We start from the raw sequence: 28,000 nt of genomic DNA on the forward strand, positions 1-28,000 counted from the left end.
AACTTTATTTCGCCATCTGTTTATCCGTTAAGTAGATGGGTTTAAAGTTGCGAATGTTTTTGTTTTTTGAAAACGTTAGTGGTTTGTTGCCTATAAATTGGTATGATACACATGACATTGCTATCGTCTATGTTTACATAAGTGTGTAGCGTTTATTTGCATAAAATACCTTACCTTTACGATTGTTTACACTGTAGGCTACGTATTTGCATGTGATGTAATTTACATGTAAACAAAACTATGCAAAACAAACAAAGAAATGTTTAATTACAACTGTTATGCTTAACAACAGTTTCAGTTTAGTTTACAATACACCATTATTTGCCTTTTGCCAGACCGCAATGAATTTTGCTGCAATTGTGCAGTCTTTTGCTAATAATAACACTGTTTTCTTCGTTACAATTAATTCATTGAATTTCAGGAGCAGTATTATTTGTTATTGTAATTTAGAAAATTTTTTGCCAAACTAGTATTTTTTTTGTCCATCATGCAAGTCTGACAATGGATTAAAAATCTCACTTGGAAATAGAATAATCCGATATAATCATGTCATCAGTTAAAGTTGCTGTCCGTGTCCGCCCTTTCAATAGTCGTGAGAAGGAAAAGAAATCACAATGTATAGTTCAAATGAATGGCAAAACAACAGGTATATTTACTCAAACTTCAATCCCATACTGTCCACAATGCGTTTTTGTTTTTGTTTCCAGTTATATCCAATCCAAAGCAACCAAGGGAGAATCCCAAAAGCTTCAACTTTGATTATTCATATTGGTCCCACACGAATGTAAGTGATTATTTTTTGTTGCAAAAACTTTGCTCTGTGCAGCTTAGGGCAAATTAAATGCAATCAGGTTGCCTAAAACCAGGGGCTCCCCGACCCCCTGCGGGTGCAAGTTCCATTTCTAGGGGTACGGGTAAGCTTAATCTTACTAAAAAATGCTATTTTAGATGAATGTGTGAAACCTGGGTTGTGAAATCAAATGGGTGCAAAATAGGAAAAGTAGTCAAGAACCACCCCCTCTAAGCCATTATTGGAAGATTGATTAAATCATAACTAAACATTTTTAATAATATGATAAGCAATGTGGAGCCAATAATATGAATTGCACTGATGAGACCTTATAGGTCGAAACAGTGGCCATCTGTCTGCAGCTTATACACAATTTTTAATAATGTTGACCAATCAACTATTTACTCAACATTGTTATTTTTGTTTCTTTAGCCTACAGATGATAATTTTGCAAGCCAGCAGCAAGTGTACAATGACTTGGGTGTTGAGATGCTGCAGCATGCATTTGATGGTTATAATGTTTGCATATTTGCTTACGGACAAACAGGTGCTGGAAAATCGTATACTATGATGGGCAAGCATGACTCGAAAGATCAAGCTGGAATAATTCCACAGGTTTTATTTATTTAGGGATTCTATTATATATTATGTCAATTTAAATTTTGAATTTGTGTTACAAGCAATAAACATTATTAAAATAAAAACACATGTTATCAAAATCTTCAGATTTAAATTAAAACACAATTGGTGAACACTAAAAATACTAAGGTATGTATTTGCTGAAATATAGATGTGTGAAGAGCTCTTTACAAGAATAGCAGAATCAACAACAAACAATAATTTAAATGATGGCGAGGGGACGATCACATACTCGGTGGAAGTCAGTTACATGGAAATATATTGTGAACAAGTTCGTGACCTTTTGAACCCAAAAAATAACAAGAACTTGAGAGTGAGAGAACATCCCTTGTTGGGACCATATGTTGAAGACCTCTCAAAACTTGCTGTGCAGTCGTTTTGCGATATCAACAATCTCATGGATGAAGGAAATAAAGCAAGGTTGTTTTTTTTTGCATTTTTTGTTGTACTGTGTCTACTCTTTTGACCATCGTCTCATCATGCTACGTTGAGACATATTTTTTTTAAATTCCAGAGCTGGTTTCAGTTAAATATAAATTTGTTTACTTTAGTCTGTAGTCTTCACACTTTTCATATTTGCACAAGCCTTCTTTTTATCAAGAAATGTTTTTTTTAGAACTGTGGCTGCTACAAACATGAATGCAACAAGTAGTCGCTCTCATGGAGTTTTCAACATTGTCTTTACACAGAAAAGAAAAGACACTGACACAAACCTTGAAACTGAAAAAGTAGTTTTCACTAACTATTTACTGTTTCGTAATATGTGAAAAAAGATACTGTTTTTTATTACCTTGTATAAATTTTAAATGACTGTATTTTGCTGAATAAAATGTTATATCCGGAAAAATAGATTAAACATTATTTTGTAATATTTAATAAAGTTGGATTTCCATTTTTCAGGTCAGCAAAATTAGTTTGGTGGATTTAGCGGGAAGTGAAAGGGCGGAATCAACTGGTGCTAAAGGCAAAAGGCTGAAGGAAGGAGCAAACATTAACAAATCACTTACAACACTTGGAAAGGTTATTTCTGCACTTGCAGAGCAGGTAGTCCATTGTTTCTTTTCATAGGTTTGTTGTCTTGTGTGTTTTGTTTTACAACGGAGTATTGAGATTGGTTTGTATTTAACTCCTATTTTCTGAACACTTTGATTTTGAACAAAAGAGTTTCACAGAATGTTTTGCCTTTTTAACCGATTGATTGATTGATTGATAAATAAGAAAGGTTTGCACAGGTTTTCCAAACAAACAATTTTATAGTTTTTTGCTTGTTATCCATTAATCAGTAATGCATCTTTTTTTTCTTTTTTTTGCCGAAAGGATTGCACTGGAGTTCCCTTAGTAAGTGTACGTCGAGTGTAAATATATGTTGTTTGTGTTCTGTGCATGAGGTGTTGTCTCCGTGAACGTCAGTATCGTAGCAGCCACAGGATGTGTGCACTCCCAGTTATAGGTGACATTGACACTGAGCGGTAATTACCCGTCTGTAAAGTTAGACCTTTAAGATAAAGTCACCAGTGCGTCACCGCATTACCCTCTTTCCCAGGGCAACAGTTGGGAGAGTACTTATTGATTTAAGTCCCGTCTCCAGGGGCTTGCTAGGTTCTGATTGCTGACGTTAGCCATGAAATGCACCCCTGTAATAATGGAGTTTATGGTGTACCTTATTAGAGCTTATGTTGTTTGTTCACATGCTCGCTTAAGCTTTGTAATATCACGAGCTATTGTCCAGTAAATTGCATTTTTCAGGTTTGAAGGATTTATCCATAATTGATGAAATCAATAACTCTAGGTGGTTTTTAATTAGAGCTGGAAATAAAACCTTTTTGGACATAAAATCCAACTCAAGTTCGTGGTATTACTAATAATTAAATCATTGAGCACTGCATGTGGGTGTCAATTAAATAACAGAAAAGCACCAAATTAAGTGATAGTTGTTATGTTTAGACTAAGTCCAAGAAGAAGCGTGGGGAGTATATTCCTTACAGAGATTCTGTGTTGACATGGCTGCTAAAGGAAAATTTAGGGGGAAATTCAAAGACAGCTATGATAGCTGCCATCAGTCCCGCTGATATTAACTTCGATGAAAGTCTGAGCACTCTTCGGTAAATTTTTGTCTGAATCAAAAAATCAACCATTCAATTGGTTTCCATACAAACTTATGTTTAGTTAGATGAAAACTCAAATAAAGAAATTGCTTTGTTTCATGTCGCAAATTTATGTTTATGATTTTCAATTGAATAGTTTGCTTTTCAACATATTAACCAATGGAAAGTAACAGTGTGTTATATACCATGTACAGCATAAACTTAGTACATGCATTATTTGCTCTGTAGTATTCAAATTTGCACTATTGTTTTCCTTTCAAGGTATGCAGACCGTGCCAAGCAGATCAAGTGTAATGCAGTGGTTAATGAGGATCCAAATGACCGTTTGATTCGAGAGCTCAAAGAAGAAGTCGAAAGATTGCGGAGAGTTTTGCATGCTGAAGGTCTTGCTAGTCTTATTAATGAACAAACTCGACTCCAAAACAAGAACAAGCAGTTGAACACACTGGACAAAGGTATTTCTGTTCCCTTGGTTAAATTATTCCTTAATATTCCTACAACTGTAAAATTTTCGAACTGAACAAATTTGAATTTAGGCATATATAACTCCTCTATGTAGATTTGTGCAAAAAATTTATGGCTTCACAGAATTATGTAAACGTAAATTTAATATGTGTGTAATTTTTGTAATAAAAAAATTAAAAAACTTTTGCCTTTTTTTTGTGAAACTATTTTAGGGATCAATGCTTGCAAGACGACAACTTTAAATGAACCAACAATAGAAAACTTCAAGGCACAGGAGAAAAATGCCCTTGAAAGAATCAAGGTTGGTTATCGTGTGGCATCCACCTTTATACCAGTACTTCCATCTTTAACATGACAAACTTATAACAGGAATCAGAAAAGATTATTGCTGAACTGAATGAAACATGGGAGGAAAAACTGAGGAAAACAGAATGTATTCGTCAACAGAGGTATTTTCACCTGTTTTACGGCTCAACCTCATAAGACAAAATTTTTAAACCTGTCCCAATTCTAGTGTTGTCGTAATTATGTTACTGTATATACCAGGCAATTTTGCTAACGACCAAACAATTTTGGCATGTTTGTTTCATAATATGTATTTTACCTACTTAACAAGCCAAAACTAATTTTTAAGTGTTTTTACCATAAATACCTTTTTTGGATCCAAACCTTGGACAAAAAAAAAGAATGTGTTGGCAACCAAACACCTCATTTAAAGAGAGAATGCTTTGATGGAGCTGGGAGTTTCTTTGCGAGAAGATGGGGAAACTCTTGGTGTATTTTCTCCCAAACGAACTCCTCATATAGTCAACCTTAATGAGGATCCACTGATGTCAGAATGCCTACTTTACTATATTAAAGATGGAATCACAAGGTTTGTTGCTTGACAGTTTGTGGCAAAACAGCTTTGTTTCTTTGATTACAATGAATGACTTTTAGTTGTAATGTGCCCAAATTAACGGATATGTTTTTTTGGCTTAAATATAAGGGTTCGTCTTTTTAAGGTGTTTAGTTCAGCATTTGTCAAAAGCCAGCCTGCTTAATTTTTTTAATGCTTTACTTATTCATATTTTTTCCTACCTTAATGGATTTTTCTGGTTTAAAGTGAATGCGCCTTGTTAAATATAAGTTTATTTTTATTAATTTGATCTGTTATTACATTTTGGTTTAGATTTTTTCAAGTCATTGAGCCGTTAAAAAGTTTTTACTTTTATTACCACCAGTTTTTACTTGGTTTAAATGCAACTCAGTTGAATAATTTTGTTATTTAACTGGAAACATTTTTTAGTAACAGTACAAATGTCATCGTTCCTAATCCACATTCCTGATATATGATTTAGACATATTTTGCCACCAAACCCCTAAATCTCTTTTTCAGAGTGGGGTTGTCATCAGCCAACGTACCCCAGGATATTGTTCTCAGCGGGCAGCACATCAAAGATGAGCACTGCATACTACAATGCAAAAAACTGACCACCAATGAAAGTATGTCATGGCAGTTAATTGACTTTATAGCTTGTTTCTTGATCACATTACCGTTGACCTCTCTACCCTTCTGCTGCATCCCAGAATATAACCAGCTATAAAATGTATTGATTTCTTACTGCAGTCATGTACATGGCTTCATTGATTGGGAATTTCAATCTTTGTGCCACTGATGTCATTAGCTAAGATTTTAATGCTTGGATGTGTGGCTATATGGATTGTAAGCATCTAGATTAAAAATAAGATGAAAAGTATTACATTGTTTCCAACATACACTGACCCTGTTCTCTTTGTGTTTAATTTTAACAATTGATAGAATGGTTATGAAAAACTATTTTCTGAAATATTTCCAGACATTATTTTGTATGTTTTGAACTGATAAGTTAAATGCTTGAAACATAGTGTAAAGCAATATTAATACCTTGGTTCACTCCAACCACTAAGGCAAGTGTTTTTCATTTCAACTTATTAGTGGCAACTTTATTTATTTAGGTGTTGTCAGTATTATCCCATTTGAGGAGGCTCAGACGTTTGTGAACGGACGAGAAGTCCATGAACCGACTCAACTACGCTCAGGCAACCGCATAATAATGGGAAAAAATCATGTCTTTAGGTTCATGAATCCGGATCAAGGTATTTAGATGTGGAAAGTTGCCAAATGTGCCTTATACTTTTAGTTGTCTTGATAAAATGAACAAGCTTTTCAAAATTAATTGGCCAAATAATTATTGCATTTTTGCATTTAGCCTCTTACTACCCCAATAAACACATAAATGTTTAAAAAAATTTAAATAAAACAATTGCAGTCCACATTACTATATATACGATAATAAGATCACTCCTTGTATACATTTATTCATTCTATTGTAGCTCGCATGCAAAGAGGCCCATCTGAAGTTTTGTGCATTGAGTCTCCCACCGAGCCTGTTGATTGGTCATTTGCTCAACGAGAGCTGCTTGAAAAGCAAGGCATTGACATGAAACAGGAAATGGAAAGAAAGTATGTCCTAATGCAAGAGTTAAAGTTGTATCTCTAAATACATAGAACCAAATTCAGTCCAATTCAGTTTGATTTTTCCTTTAATAATATGTATCATATCACTACCCATTTAGGTCTAATTTTAGGCTATAAGATGGTGTCTGGAGTTTATTATCCTTTTAGTAGTGTTACTTTGTGCTAAATCACATCTCAAGCCTAAAAGATATAAGCATTCACTGTCCGACCTGGTTGCTGTTGCTTCGAAATTAATCACATAAATTATTCACAAAGGCTCCAGGAGATGGAACAACAGTACAAGAGGGAAAAGGAGGAGGCAGACTTCTTGCTTGAACAGCAGCGTCTGGTATGTCACACAGTACCCTAGGTTTACCTTATAGTTTGGATTACGGTGTAAATTTCTAGTAAGTTTGAATGCATGGCGGGTGCTGCTGTTTACAAGCTGCTACTATTTAATACTGCAGTTCAATGAAGCACTTGCATTGAAAGCATTTTTCCATAACATTTGTGAGTTTTGTTCACTGGCACCCAAAAAACATCAACAGTCCTGCATATTCCATTATTTGCCTTGCCCGAGAAATATTTGCATTGTGTTTTTTAACCTAGATGGGCTGGTCAAAGTTTTACACATTACCAATTTATAATAACAACATACAAGCAAAACAACACATTGTTAGTGGCCTGTTGAAAACTGCTATACAGCTTTATAAGAATAACTTTTCTTCAATAAAAATTATTATGGTTTTACAAGTTGGGTAAATATTAACACGTTGTTAGTATATAAATCTGAAATTACAAAAAGATAGGCAAATATTTGGGAGCCAACACAGAACTTTTGGACATCAACAAACAAAATTTTGACTTTTGTAATGTCATGCGAACACCATAGTTCGTTGAAAGAGTCATTGCCGTTTATAAAGCAGAAATAATGAGCATGAAAGGACTAACTGAACATGACAGAAAATTATGAGAGCGTGGCTTCATACAGTACCAGCATTGATATGGGTGAGGATTTTGAGGGCTGAAGCATGTTGCATGTATAACATACTGCTTGGAAGTTCAATATGCAACACAACTGCATTGGAACTGCTTACATCGGCAGTGGATTGGTGGCAATTTTCAATCTTTACTTTATTTTCTCATATGTCGTTTAAAACTCTCTCTTTCCTGTTTATATGAAACCATTCTACAAATTGCTATTGCCTGTAACTTGTTTCTGGAAATAATCTTATTTAAAAGCATTGCATGACCCTAATAAGAGAAAAAGTTATTTAAAAAAAATGTATTTTAATTGTAACATGTGAACTAAATTCTGTGTTTAAGGTTTAAAATCTGCACAGTATAATTCAGTTAAAATCAATTTACGCAAAACATATGGTATCTTCTTGTGGTAACCAAACCCCAAAATATATAATTTGTAATAATGAATTTTTTTTTCATGTTCCTTCTTCTCCCTATGTTTTCTCTTTCTTTCAACTCCTTCATTCTCTCTGCAAACCCTAAAACCTGCTATACCACATAAAAACATTGTGAACAAAATGTTGCACAAATCTGTCTTGAAACAGGAGCAAAAAGACTCCAATCAACTTCCATTCGAAGAAAGCTGGAAGCTCATCTCACGACTCCGAAAAGATGTCACCCCAGAAAAGTTACGCTCAATTGTCAAACGCTTTGGATTGCCTTCCACCAGTAAACATAAACAGTCGACTGATAAAACCTTATCACCAACAGCTTGGCAAGCAAGTAGCAATAGAAAAACCGGCTGGCTGACTATGGCTGATATTAAAGTACAGGCAGTCAAGGAAGTTTGTTACCAAGTGGCTTTAAGTGGGTTTACAATGATGGAAAATGAAATTGAAGCTGTTTGTCTTCTGCGTTTGCAAGATTTGTGCCAGCAATATGGCAAGAGGGACCCAAACCCTGCAGAAACGTGGAGGTCGGTTGCCAGAGACGTTATGGATACAATTGGTTTTTGTGGTGACCGTAATTCTTCAAAGAAGGATTTTGCAAAGGAAAACGACCTGGTCGTTGGTGATGACCTTTTGAAGGCATTTGAGCGCAGGGAAATTGTCAAGGATGTGGTAAAAAATTTAGTGGAATCTGTAGTAATGAAAGTTGACAGTGATTTAAAACAAACGATTGGCAACTCCACGACCACATCAACTAACGAGGTGAAGCAGCTGAAAGATGATTTGTCGCATTTAGTGGGTATGCTTCATGGTGTAAAACAGGATAACGAAACGAAGCAGGAGGAGATGAGGATGATGAAGAGTAAGATGGAGGAGATGGAAAAAGCTCTTGCCGACAATGCAGAGTACGGCAAATCCCTACTCATGACAAACTTTGTAAAAGATGTTGCTGCAAATCGCAATGTGACAGAAACCAAAAATACAACTTCAACTTCAAAAAGTGGAAGTATAGTAAGTGGAAAATCGTCGCATACAAGCAGCTCTGGTTTGTCAAAGGGCGACACCTCCAAATCAGACAGTTATTACTCACCACGCTACATCCAATCCAATGATTTCAGCAAACCTTCTCCAGGTGTGGTTGTGCCTGATTCGATCAAAACAAAAGAGGAGCAGATTTCATGGTTGATGGAGAATGATGTGGCTTTTCGTAGAGGTCGTTTACGCTGGGAGGCACAACAGAAGAGGCACCAAGAAAACCTCCGTTCACAGGAAATCAACAAGGAACGCCGTCGCCAGGAAAGAGAGGAGAGGTCTGGGTCAAATGTGAGACAGCAAACACCTCGTTTTGCATTCAAAGGTTTCAATAAACAGGGAAGTGGACCGGCAAAGCAAAGATCGCCAAAGAAGTATTTTGAGGGTCCAAGACGAAAAACATGCTCTGCTCTTCAGGAAGAAAACAGTGACAAGAAAGTTGACGACAAAACCAACAATAAGCAGGAAAGCAATGGCCCTGACAAAATCAAAGAAGAACCAGTACCTGAAAAAGATGCAGAAGCAGAGGTAAAGCACGCTGTTCCAATCAGACCCTGGAATGTTGCTGACACCAGAGGGAATCGAGACAAGAGGAACTATTTCCAACACAGAAGAAAGACTTGGGGCAACTTCTGCCAGTTTTATCCCAATAACCAGGAACCTCTCACACAGTTCGGAGGAGGAAATGTTCCAGGCACTCAACACATGTTCAATGTATCTGCCAAGCCCTTTTATAGCAATTCGTCTCCAGTTAATCAAATCCCTGTACAAAACTGGCTCCATAACAGCGCATACCCACTGCAGCACACAAGAAACCAAGCAGCTACAAGAAATATGGTAGGTCTTCCAACCAGCACTGATGGTATGTCACAGCAATACTTTGAAACTCCCCCTATGGTGATTAGCAGAACACCAAGCAACTTTCAGCGACAGTTTTTAACTCCTTTGTATCAGCAACCAAATATTATGGTTGACAGCTTGAGCCAAGATCAAAATAATGTTCAGTTTTATATTGGAGACACAACTAAGAAGCAACCAGTGTTCGAAAAAATGCCACCGCAAATTTGCCACAATCCTTTAAATGGACCTCTCTTGACACATAGAGCTTCTGAATCCCCGCCCTATTTGTCTACTTCCACTGGATCATCTCCAAGCTTTGAAAGCTCCAAAATACCAGATGTTAACTCGATAAACCAGAAGGCAATGGCTGATGCAAGACGCAAAGTTCCATTTCAAGGGATTTACCAGCCTCCATTTCGTCGCCAAGGTTTTAGTCAAGAGCAGAAGTAGCTTCATGATAGATAATCAGCATGCTTTGCCCATCACTTGTATGATAGAAAGTTCACGATTGAGCTGAGAGTGCATATGTGTTTTGCCAGTCCATATGTGTGTGTGTTTTGTAGCTTTCTTAACACTTGTTGTCTTCAATATGTGCCTTGGTTAGGGTTTTTTATTCTAGGCTTATTATAATGCAGTGTTATCTTTTGAAATAGAAAATTCTTTTGGCCTTATGATAAGCATAACAAGTGCAACTTACACATGTGTCACTGTGTAAACCACAAAAAGTCAACATATTGTAACTTATTGATGATGTCACTGTATTTTGAACTTTGACGAAAACTCCAATAAATCCCACCATTTTTTTGAAGTAGAGTTTTTGAAAAATGGATATTACACTTTCCACATAATATTTTTGAACCCTTTTTACTGTCTAATTTTGTGACCAGCTCTTGACACTGATTTGGGATTTTCCAGTGCAGAGACGTTGTCTTGTTTGAGCAAACGCCATCTATTATTGATTACTTCAATGAAAGATTTCAAACCTAATGTGTTTTGCCCAATATATAAAAATAATTCAACACACTTATGTCACCAGCAGTAAAAACATACAAATTTACAGCGGTACTGAATTTTTGTTGCATGCACGTCAGTCACACCCAATTTTTTAGCTCATTTGTCTCATGCTATGTGTTTGGTACTTTTAAGACTTCTTATAAATTTAGTCACTCACACTTTTGACTGTGATTTATTCAAAATACATAATTAGGTTGAGTTTTATTGACTGCGGATTTTGCAGTGTTTAACAGACATTAAGCTCAAGCTTGTTGTAAATACAACTTGGTCGAAATACATTTTTATTACTACAATTCACTATGTTTAAAGAAGTGATATTTTTTATGCACATTGTCTCTCTGCCAGTCAACTTGATAATATTTTTAGTTTTTTCTGCCGTTGTGGAATTATTGTCATGACAGATCATATTCTAGTGGAGTAGACATGTTTAAATCTAGTGAGTGGTACTGAACTTAGCTGACATGGAACCATAATAGCTGTTGTTTTGAACAAACAAAAGGGACCTAATTGCCATGTACATTTTCCATATTCACTTATTTTTCCTGTTCAATGCCTTTGGTGAGGTTCATTTTGTCTCCAGTATCGATTATACAGACAATAAGGAAAAATCGTTTTTTTATGGAAAACAAAGATTATCTTTTGTGATGTATACAGTGAGATTCTAAACGTAGTCTTGTTTATAGAATATTATTTTCTGAAAGAAATGTTTTTCTGGGTAGCTTTTCATTTTGAAACAACACAAATATAATAGTTCATTGAGGTATCTGAATGCACATTTGCAACATTAATAATGCATGTTTAGAAATGGTTAGCCTCTGTAAAGTATAAATTGGCATTGATTTTTTATATATCATAGGTTTCAGCTTGGTTTACCTGAAGTGTGGGCCTCATGCTCGTTTGGGACAAAACTAAATAAGTTATGAAAAATGTGTATATATATGAAAAGGTCACTTATTATTCAAAGCCCTTATTAGTTGCAAATATTCAACTACATCAAAGAAGCTATTATTTTTTAACTGGCCAGAAAATGCAAAAGGCTCCTGTATTCAAAATGCTTTTTCTGGCTGAGAAATTAATGTTGAGCACATCCACAACACAAATAAAATAAGACAAGAAAATATTTTCATCACTACACCTGACAAATGGGCAGTAACATTTTTTGGTCACAAGAGTGCAAAATATCTCCTGAAATTTTAGCCTCTGTCAAATTTGTGTGGGGTAATGGGTCATTAATAAAGGTGGTAAGTTCTCATATATTTCTGCTGTCGTATAATGTAAAATAAAGCTATTATAACAAAAATACTGCACTTTAAAATGGGCATTTTTAATGCTGGCTTGCAGGATTATGAGCACAGACTTGAAGTTTTGCAACAACAAGTTGAAACACAAGCATGCATCCCATCTGAAAACCATGGAAACCAGCATGAAGAAGGTAAATTGTTTTAATATTAACGTAAATTTGTTCTGTGTTTATTATGAAGAAATTGATGAACACATTGGTCATTTTAAAACATGCGTGTTTTTATGCTGCATGCAATATTATACACAAAATTAATTGAATCTAGAAACGATCGATTTGTTATAGAAGTTCACCGTTTTTTTTCATTATGGTGTTTTATACTTACGAGTGTATACATGACGCATGACTCTGGAAAGCAGCTGTTAGGGTGGTGTATAAATTATGCATGCAAGAATACAGATCACCTGCCTGTAAATATTTGTCATAAAGACATTTAATTTTCCTCAAGAAGCTGTTTTTAGGGATTCCATGATTATTTGACGTATGGCCGTAACAAGTTTAATTTATTGCCATGTTATTGGACAACAATGCAAATTATCATTTTTGAATTTTTTGTTTGTTGTAAACTTCACTAGCTATGAATCTTTACCAGAGACTTGTTTTATATATGTTTTATATACCAGATATTAAGTTACTTTGAACTTCATATCACATATTGTGTTGTTTGACCTTAAAACTTGTTAAAAAAACTAATTTTAATTTAACCTATTCAGAAAAGAACTAATCTTGGGAAGGAATAGTTTTAAATGCACTTGCCATAAAAACGTTTTACACACTTCAATTTATTGTAAATACAGATGAAATGTATGAAGATATTGATTGGGGTGAAAGAGAAAGATACCTAGCACGGTGGGTGTGGGATAAGTGGGCCAACTATCAATTTACTTCACTGAGAGATGACTTGTGGGGAAATGCAATCTTCCTCAAGGAAGCTAATGCCATTAGTGTAGAGCTCAAAAAACAGGTAATAGTGTTTGTAAAATTTTTTAGTTGTGCACATTCTTAACTTGTAATGTAAAGTTCACGTTAGATTCTGTTTTAGGTGTTGTGATATAAATTTTTAATTTTTGTCTTTGGACATATACACTTAGAAATGTAAAGATATTCTGTGGAACGAGCTTCAGTGAAAACATATAATTTTATGATTTTTGTTGCAGGTTATATTTCAGTTTGTGCTGGTGACCGACACACTTTATTCACCTTTGCCTGCTGACCTTTTGCCATCAGACGGCTCTAGCAAGCTTGGTCATAATCGCACTGTGGTTGCAGTGAAAGTTTGTGACAACAAAAACGGAGCAACACATTTGTGGTCGTTGCAAAAACTGAGGTAAATCAGTTGTGTAAACCTGTCAGGAAAATGCATTGTGAAATAAAAGACTTCATTAGGTTTCCAAAAGTCTTTCCGAAGCAACCTTTCAGCAAAATAATACAGCCACTACTTTGAAAAATTGCCCTCTGGTAACAGTTATATTTCTTTGCCTTGTCACCAGGCAAAGATTGGAATTAATGAGAAAAATGTACGACCAAGTTTGTGACTTTACGCGTGAGCCTGGAACACCGGTCAACAATCAAGATCCATTCCGAGATCGCCTTGCATGGATTAAGATGCTGGGAAGGTAGACATTCTTATTTGATGTTTTAGTATTTTGTTTGGTTAGTTCAAACAAATTCTCATTCAAAAACAACATTACTTGGACCTAAATTTACTCAAGTTCTCAAGTTGATTAGTTGTATATTGGATAAAATTGTGATGTTTTCAAAAAAAAATTCAAAGATTTTTTGACAAAAGCTGATAAATATTGTAATGTTTGTGCCTAATACATTAGATTACCATTATTCAAATGTAGAGTTTTTTAAATAAATTTATTATCACCAGATTTATACGATTGTTTTAGGGTGAGATCTTAAAGTTTACATAAAAACTGCATTTGGTTTTGTTTATTTTACTTGCCTCCAAATCCTCCCGGATGGTAATGCTCATTGTATGCATGACATATGCACGTTGACTTGGCTGTCATGCAAACCCCACCATGCATCATTTGATTTGCGCAAATTCCTGATTTTATTTATCATTTCACTGCTTTGCTCAACCCCTAATTGTTGTAAATCTAATAATTTTCTTTTTACTTAACCATGTTTGGCCAATGATGAAAACCATGGGATATTTGTTTGCATAAAAATTGTTAAATCTGTTAACAATTTTGTTTCACTTTTGAAATATTTGTTTGATCGTAAACTGCCGTACTTGCCCCGGTGACTGTTAAAATAATCACCAATGAAACAAAATCAACACACTAACATGAAACCATTTTAATATCCCAAATATGAATTTGTTTCAACAACATAACACATAACCTTACACTGTTGAATTCCCAAAACGTCTCCAACCCCTATAACGGGATGCAGGCATTTCCATGCACCACACTTTCACCTCTCCTGTATCCACCACAATGCTAACGATGCAACCCCTAATGCCGGAAACACCCCCTTAAACTCCCCTGTTCCCGATTCCAGACTTGCGGGCTCCCTCACCCATCTCCCAGTTTCATCGTCAGAGAGCAACTTTCTCGGGACCCGCAGCCCCACTTTGGGGGCACTTTCGACCCACAGCGGGCCCTCCTCACCCGTCACGGTCCACAAATCTTGTTCCATGTCCGACCTTGATTATGAGTCAGCGATTTATGCCTTGCTGAGTCAGCAAGACCCGTTTTACGATCGTACTCCGTGGTTCAGCATTGTGGGCAGGTTTGTATGGGCTCAAAGACGTTGTGATTGTACCACCGAGCGCCAATGTAACTTGTTTCCTACAACTTTTGTGCTTCTTTTGTGTGGAATTTTGTTTTGTTTGAGCTTGCTATTTTATTTTAAACGTGATGAAGTTATTATCGCAAATGTTTTCGTCAGAATTCAAGATTGATTACCTGAAGTAATGTTTAATGTGGGCAAAAAATGAATACTTTTAGATGGAATATATTTACATTTTATGATATTACGCCATATATATAGTGTCATAACCGTGACTAACTTTATATATCTCTCTATACCAGGGGATTCGTCTATCTCAGTAACTTGCTGGTTCCCGTCCCACTAGTCCACAAGATGGCGGTGGTGAGCGAGAGTGGTGAGATACGAGGTTATCTCAGGGTGGCAGTTCAACCTATACTCGGTAAGACCCATGAAACCAAAACTACTAAAACTATCTGCAATTACTACCAATCCCTTTTTAGAATTTTTGAACTTCATTTAACGCTTTGGTCAAGGAAAACACAATGCAATAATTTAAAGAGTGGTTTTTCTTTTGTTTTTGATTCTTTTATCCTTAATATTTTATTGCCATGTGTTTTCAACACCTGTTTTTGAAACGACAGACACGAAAGGATTTCGAAACGACGAGTTTAACAACACAGCAATTCAATACACCAGCAGGAGACAATCAGCGACCGCCCATATCAAGTTCGAACACGTTAACCTTGACGTGAGTATTTCGTTGACATGCCGAGCAACACGACAAATGTCTTGCATTATTCAAGTACCCCGAACTTAAGCGCTTTATTCAAGCTTTCCGAACGGGTTTTATTTTTTGGACTTCGGTATGAAGTAAGGCTAAGATGAAGGTTATGGCCGATATGGTATATGATTTTTAACATACAATTTCGATTCTGTTTATTGAGCACCATAGTTGCATCGGTGATTGGTCACGAATTAGTGATAGCCATTTAAAGCATGCGACCATTTTTGTTGAGGGTTGTAGTTTAACAGCCCAGCATCACACGTTTTCGCATTAGTTACTATCCGATATGTCCGTTTTATGTTAAAATTAATATCAGTTTCGCGCAATAGTAATGTCATTAATGAACAGTCTGTCTCAAAGTGAAAAAAATCAGAAAATATAGTCATTACTGCACAATTAATAAACAAGACATACTTTGTATCCGCAGGAGGAAGATCTTGGCGCTCCGGACGATACCGGCTCCGTTTTCAACGATGATATCAATGTGAGAGTGGTGGAGGGGAGAGGTGACAGCTCGGCCGAAAACTCGATTGTCGAAACTTTAAGCAAAGAAAACTTGGCGAAAATCGGTGACGTCAACAACGATTCAGGAACCTTCGAAAACGATTGTGAAAGTAAACTTGTAGTGTTTTTTGTTTGTATCATTGGGTTGAAAATCTGTTTATCATGTTCAACTAACTGTCGTTTGATAACTGGATAAATCCACCTGTTTTGCGTTAATGTTTTTGAAAAAAATGACCCCCACAAAGATAAAAAGTTGTAATATATTTTTTTCGGGTAAGTATAAAAACATTTTTTTGTAATATATGTGCAAAAAAAGCCATGATATTGGAAAGCTGCAGACAGGGTGTTTCGACCTGTAAGGTCTCATCAGTGCAACTGTTGACAGTGGCACTGTGCTAGCTTTTACACTAGCGGGCACACTAGTCTCCACTTTGTGGTACCTTTCGGTCATTTTTTTGTGTAATTACTTGCTACTTGCTCCATCACTACAAAACGTACCCTATAGCAACTAAAAACATGTTGCACGTGAATTCTTCAACCCTCGGTTTCGCCACGAGGTAACTTGCGCATGCGTAGTTGCCGATTTCGACTAACTCGTTAAAGCGAAAAAGGGAGCAGAAGTTTATTATATCAGACGGCTAAGTAACTTAACAAACAATATATAATATTGCGTAGTTTGTCACAAGCTGAATGTGATAATTCACGTAACCTATCATTTGGCATGAAATATCACCTTTTAACAAGCCATATACATTCCATACGTATAGTTGCATTATTCTATCAGTTGTGTAAAGCAGCTTACGGCACATTTACGGCATGTTTTCCGTAAACCAACATAATTATACGGAAATTTTCCGTAAATCTTGTTTACGTTCCCATGAGTAAATACAAAACTGTTAAGTTTCAAGTAAATATTACGAAAATTTTTAACAGTGTAACGTGGGCAGAAAAAAACATTATTTTTAGGTTTACGTGTTTAACCGATCGTTGAACTCCCTTCTAAACCTAAGCATTAACATTTGGTATCGAGGAAAGTGGAAAATACCTCTGCTTAAACTCATTGCTTGTTGCAGCTCAAAGTTGTATGGAACAATCCAACTTCGGAGATATTGAAAATCATCTCGAAATTGGTTCCGAATTTCAGTTCAGAATTACAATCCTTGATGCAGTTGGAATTTCCACGAAATACGCCGACATATTTTGCCAATTCAAGTACCTATGGCTTGTTAATCACATTGAACTATTGTTATTGTTATTACATGCTTTTTCAAATTAAGGCCTTATAGCAAGGTGTTTACAAATTAATGTTTTTCCTTGTTTTATTTGATGTTTCAAAAGATTTTCCTAATTTTAGTTTTAGATGTATATTTTAAGAAGCAAACTATTGGAAATTAAAGACAAACCCCGTACTGTGTACTGCCTTGCCTAACTAAAACATTGAAAGAACGGTAGTTCTGTGAACCCCACCATTTAAAACACTCGATGAAACAGTAGAATATTTGAAAATTGCCATGTATATTTTCTTACATTCAAAAAATATCAGACAGTGGGTCTGCCTGGATTAATTTAAATCGAATTTTACTGTCGATATCATAATGCGATATATGGCCATGCGGGTAAACAGTCTGAACGACAAAAAAGTCAGTCAAGGGTATTTTCTCTGTCGCGAACTTCGATCCTTCCGCTTTGAATAATTCATGCGCGGCCGGAGGGAGGAGCCGCCACGGGTCACGTGCCAGACAACCTTGTGACGTCACAATGTGTTTTCAGCTTCCTTCATCGACACGACGAGGCCTTCTCCACCGAACCGCTTAAAAACACAGGGAAGGGAGCTCCGCTTGGCTTCTATCACGTACAAAACGTAAGATGCTTTCTGTGAGCATATTTTATTAGATTGTGACCATCAGAAGCGGTACATTATTTTGATGATATTATGCTGTAAACTCGCCAAAACCCTTTCAAAGGGATTTTAGATCAAGTTAAACAGTCAACTTCGTAAAAAATGCCCAAAAAATACAGCCGACAACGAAAGAACTAAACATATTTTGAAATGCCACATGGTATGCATGATTTAATACAATTAAACGCTTTCTTCTGCAATAAATCGCTACATTGTCACCCAAATGTATCAGCAATTAATTTATTTTCAGTTCTGTGTAAAAGTGACGTCACGCTTCGTCGAGTACATCCGTTCGCAACCAATCGTGTTTGAGATATTCGGCCATTTTTCCCACCACCCCTTACATGACGACAGCAAAGACATCGAGAGGTGAGATTTGCGACCCTGATGCTACAGTTTCAATAATTCGAACGCGTATTCTTACGACGCATCTTCATTCAAATTGCTTGCTTTCAGTTTATTGTTGAGCCGACGACCTGCAATGGTGACTCTCGCACCTCTGTCCAAACCCGGTAAGCGATTATTTATGTAAAAATATACAAATGTTTATGGAAACCATACATCTCCCACTGACAACTTTGGTTGATTTTGGGATAAAAGCACTGAAAGCAATATCTTGGTTCGATAATTTAGCGGCAATCTTGGTCAGTCCCAGGAATCCCTTTGTGTAAAAATGTTACTACTTTTTTTATTAATGGCTGAAATAGAAGTCGACGTAAAATCGAAGGTTTTGGAAATATTTCTTGCCACCCCTCAAGTTGTATCTCCACTTTCATCCCAAGTTCATATTTTTCACTCAATAATATTCAGACTGCGTTTTCAACCATTATAAACCATTCCTAAAAATGCAACTTCCTAATTATGTTCACATTGCAGTGCCGGCCACGAGTTTGCCCGACAACTCGATTCTACCGGGTCGAGTACCGAGTAGTAATCAGTGTACGTACGATATGATGGCGTGGTTTGAGATTTGCGAGTTGGAACCTCAGGGAGAGTAAGTAACAAAAATTTTAAAAAATTTATTATTATTTTTAATTTTATTCTTTATTTAAAATATAGAATTAATTTTATTCGTAGATACGGTTTGGTGAAATTATTCCTAAGTTAAGTTAGATTCCAGCTTCTTTTCATTATTGCTTACCACTTACACCGAAACAACAATACCTTATTTGTCTTCAATCGAAACACAAGTGTTTGCACGTGTATATATCTGTCCCAGTTATTTCGCCTTCCGGCTTTGTTAATTTCTAGTTTCCTGAAACAAAAGTGTTGCGTTATTAAGGCAGCTTATCGACCGATTGCTTTCACAAACTTCTCACGACTTTCTTCGAACTTATTTCCTTCAGTTACACAGCGGTGACCGTGGACCACCGTGGTGACGTTGCCAACAACAGCGGTGTGTTTCTTCTGCACCAGGGCATACAGCGCCGCATAGCGGTCACCATCGTACACGAACACGCGTCTGAGTTGATATGGAGAGATGTGAAAGAGGTTGTGGTTGGTGAGTGGGTCGCTTTTGTTTTTCCAAATTTTGCTTGACGTAAAAAGTATTGGCGGGGGTAACAAAATTGGTAATCTTTAAAGTTGATCCCTGGTTTAGGAGTAAAGCTCATTTTAAATTAAGCTGTTTTCTGTCTGTTTGTGTTTGGCAATGTTACCTGTGGCATCTCTCCTTGAAATCTGTTTTTTTGTGCCCAAATTATTCTGTCACAATGCTTTTTCCATTACTAATCTGATTTATTTTTAAAAATGTTTATAAATATTCTTTGTTGTATCGTTTTGTTTTTACAAAATGTGGACAACCATCTTGGTTAAAGGAGATCTGTTATGTTTCGTAATTCCACTCTGATGTCATATATTGATTACCACTAAACCTAATTTCTCAACCAAGGTCGAATTCGGAATAAACTGAATGCTGACGAATGTCCGCACTCAACTGACAACATCTTGTCACTGAGTTTATTGCCTGGACATTACGTATATCCACCCATCGACGACAGGTTAGCTACCAAATACTGCAATTATTTTGTGTCACCGTGAAATGTGTTAAAATTTACTATTGGTCATTTGTTTGTTATTTATGATGCGTTTGTTTGGTTTTGCAGGATTTCCTATGGAAGAGACACGAGGTATGCGTATAAAGTAAATAGTGCAACTTTGAAGACAAAAGCATTGGCGTTTAAATAGCCATTTTTTGTTTATTCAAAAGCTGTAGCAAACCATTTTATAGCAGAAGACAGGAAAGTTTGGTTGAAGAAATGCGGCGAAAAATCACCCCAAAATATTTTTGTTACGTTCCAGAACCTTCTACCGTTTCGAGTCGTCCTGGGACAGCTCACTTCACAACTCCACACTCCTTAACCGTGTCACACCCTCTGGCGAGAAGGTCTACGTCACTCTCACTATCTACATGGAGGTATTGAGCGTATAGTATTGCCGCTGTGCTATATGTTTCATGTTTTTATTGGCAGTCCATTAGCAGTTTTATTCTTGCTCTACTGGATGCGTCAATTGTTGCACCAAAAATATTTAGGTCATTTTGGTTCTGCGGATAATTCGCTCAAACCAGAATTTCTCAACCGTTTCTTTTAATACCCACAAAAGTTGCAAAACCCACTTACTCGTCAGCCTGGCTACATTCTCTGTTATTGGTGTTCTAACAATTTTATATCCAGCTCTGTTGCTAACCTCTAAACTGTTCTATGGCATAGTAGTTGAATATGGGCCGCTGTTTAAGCAACACAGGTTTAAACCATTTATTATTTCGCATTATCAACGTTTGTTGTTTTTGCCGCAGCTTGACAACTGTGCAACACCAGTTGTGATATCCAAGGATTTGTGTCTGATGGTTTGTAACAGGGATGCCAAACTCCGATCACCGAGAACTTTCAGAAGTTTGTTCGGTGGATCATACAGATCTTCTGACAGGTTGGAAAAGTGAATTCAATAAAACCAAGTATTTATTGGGGCTACATTTTATTCAAACAAATATTCAAAATTTTCCACCAATACTTGAAACAAACGTCATGGTGGGACCTCCGGTGTAATAATGACGCACGTAATACGTCAACATGACGCTTGACTTGCCCTAAGCACGTGTACGACTCACGTCATCAATTATTTAAAGAGCGGTATGTGTTTCGTCAATTGCACCTTCCTTATATAGAAGGGTGAATATATAGATCACCAGCACAGTTAAAAAAACATGCTTTCTAATAATTGTTTAAACTTAGAAGAAAGGGACGTTCCAATATATTCATTCTTGTTTGATTCATTATTTGATATTTAATATGGTTATTTGTCATTTGAAAGTATTTCTATACTGTACAATATCCACTATAGGTTCGCACACCAAGATTGAAGACTCACAAAATTAAAACTGCATTACAAGAATAACAATTTCCTATAAAAATATCAGTGGTTACCAAGGTTACAAAGTTTACCACATTTTCAGCAACCGAGTCACTGGAGTTTATGAACTTTCACTTCGTTACAACGACACGGGAGCCGGAAGCCCAGGTTCAAGACGTCGCCGCCGACGCGTCATCGATACGTCATCAACATACGTCAGAGGCGAAGAGAATCTTGCTGGGTGGCGTCCGAGAGGGGACAGTTTAATACTTGAGCACCAGTGGCAACTTGATCGCTTTAATAAAGTTTTGGAGGTTTGTAAGAATCTTATTCGAGAATCTATTTCGTAATATTATTATCTGTTGGATTAAAAAATAAGGTGTTTCGTTTAAAGAAAAGAAGTTATACCTGTAACAAAAGATGAGGTCACTTCAAAAGCACCTGGCTACCATTATTATACAGTGTTTGAAGGTCTTCAAACTTCAAAAATGTCATTGAGCTTCCAAACAAATTGATTATTCCAGCTTTTACACCAACCGTGGTGCGCAAATCGTCAAAACAGATATTTAGAACAAGTTCTACTAACAAATAACATCCACATATTAGACCTCAACGTTAAATATCCTTAGAGCTACTGTTGCTGCCAGGCATTGTAAATTTGCAATAAAATCTACGTAACTTTAATGCCAGCAGGACAGTTGTTGTAAAGTTAAATATCCTTGTTTGCTTCCCAGGTTGAGAAAACTCGCCATATTCTCCTCCTCCAAGACACAATCCGAACTGAGGAGAGGAACAGCTCAACATCCGGAAGATCGTATGAACCCGAGGGAATAGACGATGGTGCGGTTGATTTATCACCATCAGATGAAGAGAAAGAAGAGAAGAATGATTTTCAACCGAAAAGCACCTTCAAGTAAGCCATGTGGCATAGAAGTAACTTTTATGTTGTTCAACATTTTTTCACGTATGATTAATCAAAATATATTTTTATCTGCTATGTAATGACTTGTGAATGTCATTTTTAAAGTCTACAGCAAAGCAGCCATTGACTAGATAATTCATATTTCCCGTTCTAAAGTAGGTAAAATTATAGTTTACTTGACGTAACTTTTCAGAATGTCCTCGATGAACACTTTCTCCAACCTGGACAGCATTGCCATGATGACACCAGTGCGCAAGAGCGCCACCATGTCGTGCCTGTCACGTGACGCGCTACCTGAAGTGAAATTAACTGGCGAGGAATTGAATTTAACTCGGAAGGTAAATTTTTCTGTGTAAAAAAATTGCAAGGTTGTTGGGCCTGCGATAATTTGGGCCTGGAGCCGTATTCAAGCTATAATATAATATCCCGGTTATATTCAAAAAGGCTGACGCCAAAATCAAAAGTAACGATGAGGCTGTATTGTGTTTTTTAGTGCGTGCAGCTCATGCAATATCGGATTCCGAGCATTTTCGACTTTCAAGACCCAGTGCAGGTACAAAAACGCTTTATATAAAATGAATAAGGTTTTTTTCCTCAAACCAACCTCATTCCGATGCCAATTGTTGTGTGTGACACGGGTGGAAATTTCACATTTAAAACTACAACATAAAACGACATCGTGTCAAAACGCAGTTTCATTTTTATGCATTAGACACGAGGTCCCTTATATTGTATTTTAAAAAAATAGGTACACATATGTTTTTGGTCTTAATAACGTAGCGGATTTCCGAATTTTCCAAATCGTTTTGTTCAGTTGTTGGAAGCGCACGAAGAAAGTGGAATTGTTGCTGACGACTTCAACCTCACCCCCTCCAACACGAGACAGAACATCGTGCAAAGCAACAGTATTATCTTTCCTGACGACATGCAAGATTCTGTGAGGCAAGTGTTGTCACGAAACAAATTTGCCGCCGATTCCAACCAGTACTTTTAATTGTAAAGTACGAGTCATAACATGTGTGGCAAGTGTTAAAGGGTTATGATTTACCGGGTCTGTTATATTGAAACGATTAATACAAAAAGGTTTTTGAGAAAACAAATATTTGAAAAGGTGGAACAAAACTCAAGCAAACACCAAATCAGGAGCCATTGTGTTGATAAAACGTAACAACTTGTAAAACATGTATTGCACACAAAACATGTTACACACTCCCAATGTTTCTAATTATGGTTAATAAAACTCCCAATGTGTTTTCCGTCAGCAGCAGTGGGCGCCCATCTGTGGGAAAGTTGGATCTTCAGTCGCTCCTCTCATCGGATTCTACACCGACCGGGAGTGGAATGACAACTCCGGATTTTTCGGACATGTCCTGGAAAACGTCGAGATATGTTCCCACTGTGCTGGAGATTAGAGTCAGGTACACGCGTAATGATTCCTCGTGATGTGGCAAGGAATTTAGATATAGTTAACTTGCGCATAAGCAAACATCCAGTCACACAGACCCGGTGACGGTGAACACAGCAGTGTTTGAAACGTTTGGTGATCAGTTATCGGGTAAACGTATATGTTAGTGGCAGTGTAATTTTGATGCCACAAGTTTGACGAATCGGTTTTCCCTACTTGGAACTTCAAATCAAATCATGTTAATTTTGCGAAAAAAAACTACGCAAAGAATAATATACAAGGAAATTAAATGGCATGGGCACCGATAAAACCATAAAGGTTATCGAGTCAGGCGCTCATGTAAAGGTGATTTTCTCACTGAGAATCACCGTCTGTCGTAGGATCGCAGCCAGTCGCACTGGGAGGTGATGGGTTGCGACAAGTTGCATGTGACGGAAAGGTGGCCACCGGGCCGTGTTGACCAAAACAAAACCCATCGAAACGCAAACGCCAACTTCAGCTATTTATTCATATAAAAAACAACGAATACACAGTGTTAAGTTCTGACTTTCCATTAATCTCCAAACCAACCCATCGTGTATAAATGAAAAAAATAAATGGTTTGAACCCATTTTTATTATAAAAGTCCACTTGTTTCCAGCCCGGTGGTTTCGCGTCGCGGATATCTTAACCTGCTTGAACCGGGTTCAACTTGTTGGATGAAACGGTGGGTGGTGGTCAGACGTCCTTACGTTTTCCTTTACAATCACCACAAGGACCCAGTGGAGCGCGGAATGTTCAATTTGGCCAGCACTGTTGTGGAATGCTCCCAAGAGCAGCCATCCCCGGTAAGATATCAACCACGTGTAAATTTGTGGGTTTAGGAAAACGTTTGTTTTCGAGATTAGGATCAGTTGACTGTTTTTAAAGACGAATATATTCCGCTAAAATGCATTATTTGTTTGTTTTTTTCTTACAGAATTTTTTTGTTTGCTCAACCGTTTCTGTATTTACGTCACTTCAAGCATGCGATATTTTATCCTAATAATCTGACTAAGCTATTAAAAATTACATCCTTAAAGTAGAGCTTTATACTGCACTATGTAGCGGCCGAGTATGAGTGTTTGGGTGCGTAGTTTGTGAAACACAATATACGTGTATTGTGAGCGACATTGTTGCGAACCATAACATTCGTCGTGCGACACCGAATCCAAGAATACATGGTCTAAACTCACCCGTTACGTCTCCAGAGCAATTGCACCTTCGCTGTGTGTACTCAACACCGAGGTTTCGTATTACAAGCAGGCAACGAAGCCGATATGCATGGATGGTTATACGCTTTCAACCCTCTTCTCGCGGGTTCTATCAGGTATGATTTGTCGCTGTGAGTAAATACGCACAGATAGTCAGCATGGCTCAGTAGTTGCAGTTGTATGCTGTATAATTTCACAGCAATATACCAGTATGTGGTTTTTTAATGGCGTTGTCGGATAAAAACGCTCTAGTCGCAATTAAATTACTCCTACTTGTATAATAGTTTCTATCAAAATGGAATTTTTGGCCAAGCTTGGCTGCGAAGCCTTTTAACTCCTGCCTTGCTATGCGAAAGCATGGTAATATTTCTGGGAAATTTCGAAACAATTTTTTTCTGGAATAAGCGATGAAACAAATAATATGTGGTCTTCGTTTAGCCGTTTGTGCGGCAAAATCGTGATGTAGTCACCACAAAGCTAATGAGATCTAATAGGTCGGAAAAGTGGCTCTGCACACAGTTTAGTTAAAACATTTTTTTTTCACTTCACAACTCAACTTTCATAATTCTTCAGCAGATCGAAGCTGGCTCGCAAAAACCACCACGTTGACACTTGACCTCTGACCTTGTCACCCCGAAACCGGCTTTGCCTACCCACCGATGTTGTGACGACATATGCACCGAGAGTTCAGTTTTACTGTGACGCAACGTGATGATGTCATCACGTGTGCTACATGTTGGATGCTTGTACATAGGTGTCGTGCGATCAACTGTTTTTTGGATCTGCGAGTCGTTTTCTTTGTACAGACCGCTGTGTTTTGACATCAGTACATGTCCCGCCTTCATGACGTCACAGATACAGATAAATCGAAGATTATGTTTTCAATTATATTTGCTTGTTGATTTTTTCATCCAATCAAAACATCCCGCTTTTAAGTGAACAAGGCCTCAATTTCCGTCGTATTTAACGCCACCTTAAATGTTGAGACAAAATTAACATAAAAAACGTTTCATTGTGTGTTTACACACAATACTCCCAACAAGGTTGCATTTGTTGTCAAGCTCATTTACCAAACAACGGTAAAAGTGAAAACAATGCGTTCCTGTTGCAAGCTTTCTTCTCATAACCCGCCCTCTTTCATATAATCCCAAGTTCCACAAAACCTTTGTCGCAGTTCTTGCATCAGCTTGATCCCTGTATTTGAATATATTGTCAATTTCGCCAATAGTTTCAGCAAGCTTCAGTTCGTCGTTCAACGCTTGGTGGCGGTAGGGACTTACAATCTCTTGGTGTAACGTCATCGGCCATAGCAGTAACGCTTCGTGTTTTTTTCGTCCGACTGTGAACGCTAATCAAGATATCTGTATTTCCATGCTTGCAGTGTTAACTTCGAAACGTATCTCCTCTTTGCCAACATCCGTAACGCTTTGCTGGCTGTTAAAGTGTTTAGTCACAAGATAAAATTTGAAAACACGGACTTTTTTGCAACGCATGCAAAGTGTTGTCGCGATTTCCGTGCTTGATCTGATGCTAAAGAAAAGGCATCACAAAAATAGCACTTTGGAAAAAGAATAACTTTGTTTCGCCTCTCAATTTTTTTTAATTTATTCCCAACACTCCTCAAACCCATGTTTATGTTTTCGGAAACCAAACTACTATGTATATTTGTTCCACTGTCGAGATTTACTTTGTTACACCATCCCCGAATATCCGCTTTCGTTGCAGTTTCACAGTAACTATATTGAAATGAGATTATTCGCATGTCGCAGTATATTAACTATCCGTCCACACCAATGTACAGTGAGCTATACTTTAACTATATTGTCGCAACTTACGAATTTTGCAATGCTAAAAAAATTTTGCAATCATAAACCCGAGTGCAATATACAGTGCTACATATATCGCTATTGTTGCTAATGTCCATTTCGACCTGACCACTGTCGATTACTCGCTCACTGCCAACTGCCGCCCAACAAAGAGATTATTTATTTTTAATCTGACGGAGATCGGGATAATTTATTTTTTCTACGGCTTTCGAACGTTTCTTTCTTCGCCACAACTGTGTTTTATCTACCGACCTGTCAACCTCTGCTGTAAACAAGTCTTTCTTTTTTCCCCTGTCCAAGATTGCTCACTTAGGTGCTATTAGACGTGTGTTAATGTCAGTGTGTGTGGCAACACTTTTTTGCACATTACTACATTCAAAGAATATCAAATATGAAATATCATGTGTTATTACATGTCCAACCCTGTATAATCCAATTCGGGAACATGTTTATGTGTTGTTCTTTATTTTGCTCCCAATTTTTTATTTTCTGTTATAGAGATATGTACGTTTTCGAAGTTACAAACACCTGCACAAACGAAAATGTTAACACATCCTTTCACACAATACCGTGCTGATAAAACCAACTCTGTCATTTCAATTACCGTCGAAGCAATTTACCTATCACCGAGATTCGTTCGTTCCTGCCTGCAAACTGTCGATCGATGTGGTAATTTCTCTCCAACCGTTGTGATAATAAACTTCTATTTATTGGTGTGTATGACGACTGGCGACCTTTTTTAATCCAATGCAGTTGCTTTCACCTGATTTCGAAGGCAGTTATTAAGGTCATGCCTAGCAATAAATGTTGTATGAATATGCGAGGTTGCAATAACGCTTACGGTTTTAAAAGATCTAACAAACCGAATAAACACTTTTGGTCGAACGAATGGATATGAAAACTCTCGAGGCTGAATTAGTGGTGATTTCAGATCCGAATACTTCCCGGTATTCGAATCCAGCCGATTCCACGTACGACTGCGTCCAGGTATACGAATCCCTTCCATGTTCGTCACAAATCCAACAATTTTCTTCGTGTCGCGATATTCGTAAAATTGACCCCTGCCAGTCTCCAAACACACTTTCCCCCTTGGTCGATGATGAAAGAGCTCGGTTGCGTGCGAGTTTACACTGAATCAATATCACGTGAAACGCAAAACTTTATTGTTCAGCATTACCGAGTGCATATTGCTCTGAATATCCACCACTCGTGTCAAGCAGTGCTTTGTTACAAATTGGAGGTCTTTTCGTAACGCTTGTTGATTACAACCGGA

The 28,000-nt window shown here is 37.1% G+C and overlaps 1 protein-coding gene across 1 annotated transcript; it reads left to right on the forward strand.

Moving 5' to 3' along the window:
* The first annotated feature begins 425 nt into the window (after positions 1-425).
* LOC145897539 (kinesin-like protein KIF1A) lies at positions 426-27,439 on the forward strand. Its single transcript, XM_082985868.1, has 43 exons — positions 426-646; positions 708-784; positions 1,223-1,405; positions 1,581-1,849; positions 2,046-2,157; positions 2,330-2,473; positions 2,747-2,767; positions 3,374-3,531; positions 3,796-3,989; positions 4,212-4,300; positions 4,369-4,448; positions 4,718-4,873; positions 5,378-5,484; positions 5,977-6,117; positions 6,355-6,484; positions 6,755-6,827; positions 12,118-12,208; positions 12,874-13,040; positions 13,234-13,403; positions 13,567-13,692; positions 14,591-14,821; positions 15,124-15,242; positions 15,445-15,551; positions 16,015-16,201; positions 17,165-17,303; positions 17,862-17,952; positions 18,242-18,360; positions 18,448-18,503; positions 18,868-18,985; positions 19,338-19,492; positions 19,883-19,991; positions 20,097-20,120; positions 20,293-20,407; positions 20,789-20,919; positions 21,446-21,656; positions 22,077-22,255; positions 22,458-22,602; positions 22,758-22,817; positions 23,079-23,206; positions 23,530-23,682; positions 24,310-24,496; positions 24,899-25,017; positions 25,475-27,439. The coding sequence occupies exons 1-43, from the start codon at positions 547-549 to the stop codon at positions 25,515-25,517; spliced, it is 5,514 nt and encodes a 1,837-aa protein (XP_082841994.1). The 5' UTR covers positions 426-546; the 3' UTR covers positions 25,518-27,439.
* Positions 27,440-28,000: the final 561 nt, after the last annotated feature.

The sequence above is a fragment of the Ascidia mentula genome, chromosome 4 (assembly GCF_947561715.1).
Source record: "Ascidia mentula chromosome 4, kaAscMent1.1, whole genome shotgun sequence".
Taxonomy (NCBI): Eukaryota; Metazoa; Chordata; class Ascidiacea; order Phlebobranchia; family Ascidiidae; genus Ascidia; species Ascidia mentula.